We start from the raw sequence: 12136 nt of genomic DNA, 5'->3' as shown, positions 1-12136 counted from the left end.
GATTTTCTTATTGCTAATTCATTATTTATAAAAATATCTTTCACTAAGAAATTTATTATTTCCGATGTCTAAAAATTTATAACGTTTCCGATAATTAGAAGTATGGTGAAGCATTCACTTTTCTATTTTTACATTTAACATGTTAGTGACAATAATTGTTGGAATCAGAGATGTGAAATAATTTTTTTCAACAAGAACAAAGAATTTTTTTCATATCCAATTCAATTTAGAGGTCGAGTATTTTTTCATATCCATTTCAATGGGTTTAGACTTTTCGGTGGGTGTACTGTTTGATTTTCATAAAAACGACCCGCCAAGTCCACCTTAGGTATAATTTTTCTGGTTTCTCTAAGTATCCGCTCTATTGTGAATCCGTTTAAAGTATTATTGCGAGTTTTGTAGGGTGCTCGCGGCATTTTATTTATAATAACGCGGTACTCAATTATATAACAACAACTCTATGATTATTTAGTAACGATGTGTCGATCGCTTGGCAGTTCGATCACTTCTGTCTTGTCCGTCGGCACAAGAGTTCCGTGACAACCCCTATCTTCAGCTATTTCTTTAAGGGGTGTCCACAACAGGGCAGTACCACATTATAGCCACTTGATATAGATAGACAATTCGCCGTAACAGTATCAATGTTTTATCGTGATTTTCTACTTAGATGGTTATGGAGTACTTTGTACAAACGGAGAAACTACTTTTGATTTCAGTACTTTCCTCGTAATCAAATCACACATGAAGTGGACAACTACTTTTGATTTTAATACCTTCTTCGAATGAAATTAAATGGTAAACAATATTTTGGAGTTTTTTCATATCGTTCCGAAGTTTAACATTGTATCTACTTTTGTGCATTAATTTAACGTTTTTTGTATTTGAAACCATTTTGTGGTGGAGGGGGGGGGGTTGTTATTAACAATTCTTAGGGGTTTTTTGGAGGGTTTACTAATATCATTTGAATGCTCCTTTGGGGGACCAATTGTTTTACGTGGATATCTTCTGTATGCTTGTTTGCTTGAATTCATTGTGGAGACTTTTTGTGGGTTAATTTGTCGGAGTTTTTTGTGGGAATCAAAGTCCCAAGCAAACTCAACTACTTGGCCTATTTTACGTTACCCTGGTAATGTTTTTTATTGGGATATGGCTTTTTTCGGGCAACTCTGCCATGATATCCATTTTCACGAAGCATCCGACGAACTGTTTCGGGATGAATCTTCTTGCTGGTCTCCTCAGAAAACTCTGCTGTCAATATTGTGACACTTAAACTAGGGTCTACTTTTGTTTTCCTAATAATATTACGTTTATCGCGATCGTTAAGTAACTTTTTTGAGGGATAGATTCAATTCTATCCTCACGATTATATTTTCGTACAATGCCCGCAATAGTGCTCTTGCTCAAATTTAATAATATTCCGATTTTACAGCTAATATGTGCAACACAAACAAAATTTGAAGTGAAACTAATTCTATGAGATAGTGCTTACATCATATGTTTTCAAACATTGCCATCAAGCAAAGTATTCACCTTAACAGGGCACTGAAACTACAAAGCGTATGGAATGTCCGAATATTTTTGCAACGTCAAAATTAAGTACTAGTTCATTTAATATCAATTAACAATAAAATTATAAATTCATTAATTCAACGAACAGTAAAGATAAGGAGTAAACGTTTCTCAAATACAATGGTGTCCGAATATTAATGCGGCCCACTGTAGTTACGTTATACTTTTCGCAGTAAGTATGATTTCTTTGACTGTCAACAATTTCGGAAATTAGAAGAAAGTTCGATGATTTCTGACTACGCTCGTCGGTAAGTTTTTTGAGCCGGTTTCAAGATGCGTGGAAAATTTCAATAAGGAGCAGAAAATCCCAGTGACATTAGGAGAAATCCTCCAGAGCTGTTCTTGTGCTTTCGAACGGACAGAAGCCGTACTGAAGCAACCAGCTGTTAAGCAATGCCTTGACCTAGAAGTGCCTTTACTTTGTTTAAACACAATGGAAAAGATATGTCTTGCCTGCAACCTTCATGGGCAGAATCGGTATATGCGTTAACGATACTAATCAAATTATTAATACATAAATTATGAAAAAATTCCTTGGACCGCTCCTAAAGAGGCTTCTGATACCCTCTAATAAGGAGACGAAGTTTCTTAAAAGCGTTCTTGATAAAACTACCACAACTTCGAAATATGGTTATCGATATCACGTAAAAACTTCGTGAGATTAAACTCGATATATTTATCAAGTTCCTCAATAAATTGCACCGATGTCGTAAAAGTCGTTGGACCTCTACACTCATCCTAACCGAATGACTACAACTTCGAAAGTTTAAATTAATAAAATAATATTAAAGTAAATATTATTACTGAAAAGACTTCTGCATACTCTTTAAACAATCTCAAACAAGATTACGCAAAGCAAACAAACGAATTCCACTGAAACAAGAAGCATCTGAAATCGTTCTCACGAGACTGCCATAACTCCGAACAGAATGATTAAGGTTACAGAAAAGAATTCTTGTGAGTCTTCCATTGATGTACAAACAAGATCCTACAGATCGATTCCAATACATTTACCGGATTCCGCCAGAAAAAATGTCGAAGTACCGCATTAATTTCGTGGAAGTCGGAAGAGCTGTTAGCCGAAGATAAACGACCTCCCGTTAGCTTTTCGCTGATGGACGATGAAGAGTATGGGAACACGATTGCTTGTGTAGGGAAAGGGAGGGAATCTAGATGAAGTTAGATCAGGCGATCGTCGTAGGGGGAGAGGATGCCCTTTACAAGGAACCGTATCAATTGACAGAGTTAATTTTTCCTGTTGCAGCCGATGCTTGCTGAAACGAAACGCGGCGGCGCCGGTGGGGCCGAAGAGGGTGAAACCGAGGATGGCGTGGAATATTACAGGCTGAGATCGTTTTCTATAACAGCGAACGGGGTCTACAACCTCGGCGATTCGTTGAAGAGCCGCCGTAGCAGGAGCATCAACAGTGTCACATCCTCCGGCACTAGCTGCAGCAGCACCAGGGAGGCGAGATTGCTCAGGTGAGAATTAATTAACCGATGACTAACTGTTTACCCTCTGTCGCTCTTCGGCGCTGTCCTCGCACTCGCTCGATTATACTTAATCGTTTTCGATCCCTGCCTCGCTGATCGGCTCGATAAAAATTAGTGACGCGCCGATGAACGCGTAGCTCCACCCGACTATCACCCAATTTTTCGGGAAAAATCTCATATTAACTCTACAAAAATAGTTCTCCCGAGCTGCAGTGTTTCCTTTCATCCTATCTAGTGCATTTTATTTATAAGAAAATGAGCATTGTGACTGATAGTTTCTTTAAATACCAATAAGAATTTGCTTCACAAGATGATAACGCCGAATGTGTTTATGCTTGTAAGAGTTTTTATCGTCTCAGTAATTTTAAAAAAGAGATAACACATAAGTTGGCATTGTAATTTATGATTCCAATATTTGTGTGAATGTAAATTAAAATGAATATAAATGTATAATTATCTGAGGAAGTAGAGAGCAACTGCGTTACTGTTGGCCGACAAAAACATTCAAAGAATTTTAGGAAGAACGTGGGTAAGTAAAAGTGACCGTGAATATTTGTGTAAATTAGAAACTGTCTATGGGAGTTGAACGCAAGTTTTAGGTCCAGGTTGTATATTCATTTTTGTATCACCTGTGACGATGTTTCTAAACAGAAAAATGTTCCTTTGGTGGAATTTTGGTGACTCGTGAAGTGGTTGTAAATAAAGTTGTGACAAAGTCTCTAAAGAAAAAAAGATTTTGTGAAATATTGATAACTTATATGTATAGTGGTCATTATTATTTTACTTGGATTATATCAACTTGTCGATTTATATTTTACTAGTGGAAGAAACATGTGTATTTAACACGTTTTGTGTAAGCTAAGAGAGTGAACTGTGTCAACGACGCGACTGATCGTGAAATACGCTAAAAACTTAAAGATCGTTTAACGAATTGATTAGACAAGTTCGGAAGTGCATGCATTCAAGTGTGCCTTGTTTGAAACAAAATAGGTATATCGAACCACGTCAGTGAATGAAAAAGGTGATACTTAGCGAACTAAAAAGAGTATCCGAAGAAGAAAGTAAGGAAACTGATTCAGGACGAAGCAAATACGTGGGAGTGATATTAATGGCGCAACTTTACTGACCGAGTGGCTCCTGAATGGATAAACACGAAAAGTTTGCGGCCATTGTAATTACACTTTGATGTTCTTCTTTGATCAAACTTGCGCGGAGAAAGCCAATCGAATAACACTGCCAACAACATCGTAAAATTTTATTATCACTTAATAAATCTGTTCAAAAACTTAATCACGTCGCGGCCTATTATTTATTAACGATACAAACTAATTCGTCGGTGTATAGTTCGCATTGTATCTAGTTGCCGGGTTATCGTAGTTCGTTGAATTTCACAGAAGTTTGTGTCATTCCGAATTCATTGCAGGACCGGGTAAATTCGTAATGTAATGCATAGTAATTAGAACAATGCGTTCACGGCGTATTGAAATTGTGGATAGGTGTTGAAAGTTTAATTAGAACGCGCAGGATATTATTAATTATACTATATGGCACAGACAATATTAGGAATCGACATTTGACAAGTTTTTTCGTTTGATCACAATAAGATCTAATTATAATTAATTAAAACTGTACAAAAGATTGTCGTGAAAGAGCAAAAAGCGATTGACTGAATTACAGAAGATTGTTGTGCAAGAATATCGTCCGAAACTTGTCAAGTCCTTCACACGAGTGCAGCGAAACAAAATCAAGGAAATCAAACCGCAACTGGCACGGGATCAAAAGCTTTCAATTCTCCCGGGTCTCTGAATCTCTGACTAATTAAATTCCGTTTCTTAAATATTAGGTGCCAGGTTGCCGAAACCTGCACTTACCTTTCATCCGCGGAGCAATTAGCGGCGTCGGCATGATTGTAATCCAGCTGATTACGCAGCTTGGCTTGGACCATTGGACGAAACCAATGGTGACAGTCAAAATGAAACATGAGATCGCTAAAAAATTGATTTTCCGAATGATTTATATATTGCTCAATCGTTAAACATTTCTGTTCATTTGATCGTTTAACGTAATTTTCATAGAATCTTATAGAATTGCGTTCATGTGTGTAAAACCATTTATGATGTTATTATGCAACTTAAGTATTCATTGATTCGACAGACCACTCTACAGCATTTATTTTGTTTATAGTTATTCTTGTCTGCAAAAAAATTATTATTAATATTCCGAACTTCAAAATTGATTTTGTTCATTATTTCTGCCACGAATGGCTTTGTAAAGGGGGGCAAAGAATTCTTTCTTTAATTATACAAATTCCAATAAAGCTCAATTCAAACTATTTTAAAAATCAATTTTCAACTCTTTTTCATGAACATTTTCAAAATGTTACAAATCTTAATCAAGTTTAGATTGTATATAATACTGTGCCTTATACATATAATACTGTGTTTTCCTGTGTAAAAATCAACCTTGAATAACAGACGAAGAATTCTGTCACTAACGTCAACGCGATAGTCAAATTACCAAGAAAAGTTCTCTCTCATTCCTCGCAAAACGCCCCTAAAAATGGAACGAAATTTTTCTCACGAAAAAGAGTTCAGTCAGCTTTTGGGAGGATTGAGTGCGTTATGTATAATGCATAATAAATTTTTACGGCTGGATCCAAATGACCCGGGACCTGTCACGTCGCTGGCATCCTTAGTCCAGGGGTTAAAGAGATTAGAGGGCCTGAGGTCGGCTTTCTTTTTCGCGTTTCTCCCCTCGCCAGCCTCGCATAATCTTCCACCGCAGTGCCCGACGTTCCCGAATCCCAAAAGGTTATTCCGGCCGTTGGGCTAGACGGCCTCGTGGGCGGTTGGATTGCGGCGAAACAAGATCTAATCTCGGCAAGTACTCTTCTGCGGGGAAAAATTTCGAAAATTATGAAGAACGTTCTGCAGCCCGGCGACTGGGAGGAATGGCATCGAGGTGTAAATGCCTTTGCAGAAGCCAACCTCCTAATCGACTGATCGAAATCGTCACCCAATTATCCTCCCCAGTCATCCCTCTTTTTCCTCCGATACGTGCTAATTTGTTTATTTACACCCTAGCCTTGTAAAATTATGCGACCGCATTTTCTGTAAAATCCTACTGTGATTGAATTAAAATATTATTGGATGAAAATGACAGATTCCGGGCTTTTTATTTTTTCGCTAGTGAGATTATAAAAATGCTACTGTGAAAAATTATTGGATGCATGCATTTATTTCCTCACTCATAATTTGTAATTAGGATGATTTTTATTTTAATAGAATAGTCTAATAAATTGCCAACATAGACAATCATAGTGGTCAATTTTATTTTATATAGTGGTCAATGATAAAGAAAATAAGAAGGGGAAGGAAATCAAAAGAATAATAAATGTAAAACCGAATAAGTTATTAGTTAGTTAAAATGGCAGAAAAAAAGTAAAAATCTCAAAATTTTTCTAAATTAAAAGTGATACAGTATATAATAGTCAAATTGACGTGAACAAATTTTTGTTTTTCCTTTTCGAAAGGAATGTCAAACATTGTATCGTTTCTCTTTACAACAAATATATTTCATTCTTGGAGCTTTTTAGTCCTCTAATTGTAACGGTGTTTAATGTGGAAGTTTTCACTCGGTTCCTTCACTACACGACTTTCCAATGTAATGACTTTCCAAAGTAGATTACTTTGCACGCCATGCCACAATATCGTTGAATTAGATTGCAGCATTCTAAACGGAAGCAACGAAGTCGACCAAAAAAATTGAAACTTAATATAAAAATCATGATTCGAAAAGTTTATGCGTGTTGAATGATTTTTGTCGGAAAATTGTCGAGACCCTAAATACACTATTTAATAAAACGAACTGCAATTCAATTAGCGGTTAATTTTTATTAATAATATTAGGCTGGTGCATATGAAATATCGGATTTTTAAGTGAGTATATAAAACTGCATATCTTTTTTTCAAAAGCTACTGATTTAATCAAAATGTGCCCCATTTGTTTCAATACACTTTTCCCAGCGCGAGTTTAATTCATAGATGTCTGTCTTCAAGAAATTCTGATTTTTCGGATCAATAAGCTATAGTATGGAATTTTTCAGACTGTCTCATGTCATATACTGTTTAGATTTTTTGAGCATATTTTTATTAAACCAACAGCTTTTGAAAAAAGATATACAGTTTTATATATTTACTTAAACATCCGACATTTCATATGCACCAACCTAATATTTTACAGTTACATTAACTCTGTTTCGTTCTCTGGGTCTTTCTTGATTCAACAGTTACCTTCTTCGAAAGCGATTTTACATTCAAGTATTCGAAGGTTGCTACTAATGGACGTACCTTCTTCTTCTCGATATTATTGAAACATACGATACCTCAGAAATGAAACTACATTTCGTTTGAAAAAGCTGCTATCAATGATGTAGTATTATGTTTGAGAATAAGTAAACTTTTACTAACATACAAGTTCTTCGCTCTTTTGTTTAAAATTTCTTTTACCCCTGCACTAATTACAATTTGTTCGTTAATAAATTCGTACGAAGGTAGGAAAATTTATAGAATTTAACTTCTCGATTCTAGTTTCATTAAATGAAATACTTTTATGAAATTTTTGAGATTGTTAGCATGCCTGTCAAAGTGTTAAGTGTGTAATCGAATCGAGGACAACAGGGTTAACTCCAGAAGGGATTCTTCAAAATAGAGGAAGTATTTCGTTAAACAAATCTAATTTTATGGAACACGCTGCCACAGTTTCTGCTCGATATCGATATTAGGTTTATTAAATTTCAAGCGGAAGTAAAAGCAACGGCTCTCAAAAGCGCCGAATGAAATTTCACGTGAAACCGTGACATATGTAATTAGCCAGTCTACTATAATCTGTTTATTCCACTTGCCGCGACATTTCAGATCCAAGGCTATAGATATTTTCGCTATCTGCCAAAACATCATATTACCGCAGAACACGACAAATTAACTGATAATTCTCAAAGCTAATGAGGAGCTATGTATCCCGCCTACGCTGTTATAGTAACGATTATAGACGACATAAAAAAAAGACTTAACTGCAACAACGACAACCATTTCTAAAGTCGGACAAACACAAATCATCCTCTCTTTATCGCGGCCGACTTCGCCACCGCAGGTTTTATCTTTCTGCCGTTTCATCTTCCACTTTTATGAAACTGAAGTGACCTGCGTGAATATAAAATGACGTCAGCGAAGACCTGCATGAAATACTGATAATGCGAGAGCTTTTTCCACGTTCCAGGCCACAGTCTTAATTTAATTTTTCTGCCGGCAACATTCTCCGAATGGGGGAACGTGATGATAACGTTTGAGTTTTACCAATTGTCACGTGTTCGCCGCTGTTGCTGCCATTTGGATTCATATGTTCTATTAAATCCCGTCCCATGGTAACCTTTGACGAATTCATTATGCAAAATGTTCGTCGCTATTCGAATTTACGCGTCCGCGAATTGCAAAAGAACGCGATTAACAACGTCATTTTTCAATTACGAGTGACCCAGCCTTGGAGATCTCTATGGAAATATAAATTTTGATCAGCTAATTTATAAGCACCACAAATGTTCCCATGTCGTATTAGAAATTTTTATCATATTTCAACAAAGATTTACAAATTTTTTCTCGGTATCTAAAAGTTTTAAATATCCGAATGACCGCGGATGATTTTTACGCGATTGCAAATTTTGGTGAGAGATATTCCAAGGATTTTAATCGTTTACCAGTTAAGATAAATTCACATGTAAAATTTCATCTTTATACGATCGTCGAACGACTACAATCAAATTATATTTGTTCTGCGCAAAGTACTGTGTAAGTTGAATAAGGTATAGCTAGTGGAAAATGACGTAAGCTGTCCATTGAAGTTTTTTCTTCTGGAAAATTTGTGCGCGAGCAGCTTAAAAAACGTTTCGGGCATTCTATTGGGTTGGCAACTAAGTCATTGCCGATTTCAAATAAGAAGGAAAATTCAAAATTTTTGTTAAAAAATATAAGTTTATTCAATTAGATATTGCCCGTTCTTGTCGATGACCTTTTTCCATCGTTCTGGCAGTGTAAAAATTCCCCGTTCGTAAAATGTCTGGTCTTTGCTATTAAAAAACTGAATTAGGTGTGATCTGACATCATCCGCGTTATTAAAAATTTTACCATTTAAAGAGTTTTGCATGGAACGATACAAATGGTAATCCGAAGGCGCAAGATCAGGGCTATATGGTGAGTGTGACAAAACATCCCAACCCAGTTCCAATAATTTTTGCCGAGTGACCAAAGATGTGTGGGGCCTTGCGTTATCATGATGGAAAACAACACCCTTCCGATTTGACAATACCGGCCGCTTTTCTTCAATTGCATTGTTCAGTTTGTCGAGTTGTTAAACATACACATTTCAATTGATCATTTGGTTCTGTGGCATGAGTTCAAAATACAAAATTCCTTTGTAATCCCACCAGACTGACAGCATAATCTTTTTTTGGTGAATCTCTGCTTTTGATGTTGTTTGGGCTGGTTCATCTTTCATCACCCACGATCTTTTCCGATTAACGTTGTTATAAACTATCCACTTTTCATCGCCAGTAATTAGGTTTTTCAGAAATGGATCATTTTCATTGCGTTTCAGAAGCGAATCACAGATGCTAATCCGTTGCGTCAAGTGAATTTCCTTTAGCTGTTGAGGGATCCATAAATCAAGTTTCTTGACATAACCAAGGGTTTTTAATTTTTTTTCAATGCATGTATGCGATACATTGAGCTTCTCTGCAACGTCTCGTGTTGTGCTGTGACGATCTGAATCGATAATGGCCTTGATATGGGTTTCATCCACTTCGACTGGGCGGCCAGATCATTGTGCATTTTTCAGTGAAAAATCACGAGAACGAAATCTTTCAAACCAATTTCGACATTGCCTTTCTTTTAAGGCTTCATCTCCATATACGGCACATAACTTTTTTTGTGCTTGCGATGCGTTCTTGCCTTTTCGGAAGTAATACAATAAAATGTGTCGGAAGTGCACGTCCTGTTTTTCCATTTTTAAATTGGAATAAAAACAAAACTAAAGAACTAATCGATATAATTTCTTTTACTAATTAAAAGTAGAAGTCCACACAGTAAGAAAAAAATATAGGTTAGATGCTCTGACCACGTTAACAAAACAAAAAAAAGTGTAGAGTGAATCTATCGACAAAAACGGCAATGACTTAGTTGCCAACCCAATACCTTTTGTCGGTACGTCGATAAATACGCTCGCAAGTTCTCGCAACTTCGAGGAAACGTATTGCCAGCATTTGGAAGCAGACAGGAAGTTCATTTCAGTTGGCAAAAGCCGAAAGCCGACCCCTATTTCTAACAAAATACCACAGTTTTCCACTAGTCTGTACAATTTTCCGCGTGACGTACTCCGATTTCCTTTCGGCTTTGTTTCCCTCTGTCGTTGTTTCATGAAAGATTTACTCTGCTTAACCCTTTTCAGTCGTGTGTCACCTCTCACGTCACGTTCGCTAGCTGCAAAGCCCTTGGATTCTACAAGGATTAATTAGTACCGAACAATTAAGTAATTCTGCAATTTAGTCTCGTGTTATTTCTCTTGTTTGTCGTCCATTGATTTCGCAATCATTTTTGTTCATTTCATTGGAAAATCGATTCCTTTTGAAAAAGTTTAAAGTACTTCTGAAACGAATTTACTTTGAAAGGAACCAGTTCAGTGAAGTATAAAATTTTCTAGTCGGAACTGTGTTGTGCTATTCTATGCCATATTTCTATCCTGTCCACAAACAAAACAACTTAAATATTATCTTGTCAAAGATAATAAAAATAATGTTCTAATAAAATTCAATTTGTTCGAATATATTGCAATAATCGACGTTGACTCTAATGGCTAAGTATCGACGGAAAACGAATTCATCTTATTTCAAAGTAAAACAAATGAAGAACGTCTGCATGTAGTAGACTGTTCGAAATCGTGACTGCGAGGCGAACGAGATGTTATCGCGCAATCCTCACTTGTTATCGACTAGAGTACGTGTTTCCATTCTTTCGACGTGTCCCCGGAAACTTTGGAATTTAAAGACCTGCGGCTTACTGGCAATGCAGGGGCGCGCAAGAAGCACGAAGTAGGATGCTAGGATTCGAGTTCTATGACCTCGATGGGCGCATCGTTTCGCTTTTATCACCGGCCAGGAAGAAGCGTCGCTGTGCGAACGGCCTCTCGAGAATGACAAAGAAATATACGCACGCGACTCTCGCGCGAACGCGGGCTCTTTTTTTCCTCAAGTGTCGGTCGATACCCGGTTCCGGAGATCTCGAGACCGGAGAACGAGTGACAGAGATGAAGAGAGAGAGAGAGAGAGGGAGGGAGAGAGAGAGAGATGGAGGGAAAGAAATGGATCAGAAAAAAAGAGGACGAGAGGGACAGAAAAAACGGACTAGGAAATAAAAGAAAGAGGAGGAGGCGCACAGAGAAATTTCCAAGCCCCTTTTATATTTCGTTCGTTGCTTTCTGTTTCAGCTTGGCGTCGCAGCTTTCTGGGATGGAGGCCGAAGAGGATACGAGCAACGAACGAGAGGCCACTTACAAAGTCGGCATGCTGGGTGCGTCGGGAGTGGGCAAGACCGCCCTCACCGCTCAGTTCTCCACCAGCGATTACATTTGCGCTTACGACACTTCTCTCGGTGAGCGAGATGACATTTATTTCCCCTTTCGAGATCCTAATCCTGTATCTCGAGCACTCTTTAATTCTTATACTACCACAGAGACCAAATCGCCCACTGCGCTTGTTAACAATACATTTTATCTTGGTTCTAACGAAATTATAGAGAGAAAACTATATAAATTGCTACCGGGTTGAAACTAACGAACAGGACATAATCTGTAGCACTAATGATGCCGTACCTTCTTTCTCCATGACGCAGTATTTAACTTAGGTGTTCTATGGTAAATGTATTAGTTCTGTCGCATTTCATATCAAACATTTGAATCAGTTTTAGTAACATTTATTTAAATTTTAATTAATAATATAATCTATTATATAAAAATAAGTCGGGTTTTC

General features: G+C 37.1%; 1 protein-coding gene across 1 annotated transcript; it reads left to right on the top strand.

Moving 5' to 3' along the window:
- Positions 1-2013: 2013 nt before the first annotated feature.
- Positions 2014-11759, top strand: LOC144477993 (uncharacterized; the record flags this gene model as incomplete). Its single annotated transcript, XM_078195720.1, has 3 exons — positions 2014-2046; positions 2834-3051; positions 11596-11759. Coding segments are annotated over exons 1-3 (415 nt in total), but the record flags the coding sequence as incomplete, so codon positions are not given.
- Between the last annotated feature and the right edge of the window lie 377 nt (positions 11760-12136).

Source organism: Augochlora pura, unplaced genomic scaffold (genome assembly GCF_028453695.1).
Source record: "Augochlora pura isolate Apur16 unplaced genomic scaffold, APUR_v2.2.1 APUR_unplaced_60, whole genome shotgun sequence".
Lineage (NCBI taxonomy): Eukaryota > Metazoa > Arthropoda > Insecta > Hymenoptera > Halictidae > Augochlora > Augochlora pura.
Note: the sequence above shows the minus strand (reverse complement) of the source record. Positions and strands in the feature narration are given on the sequence as shown.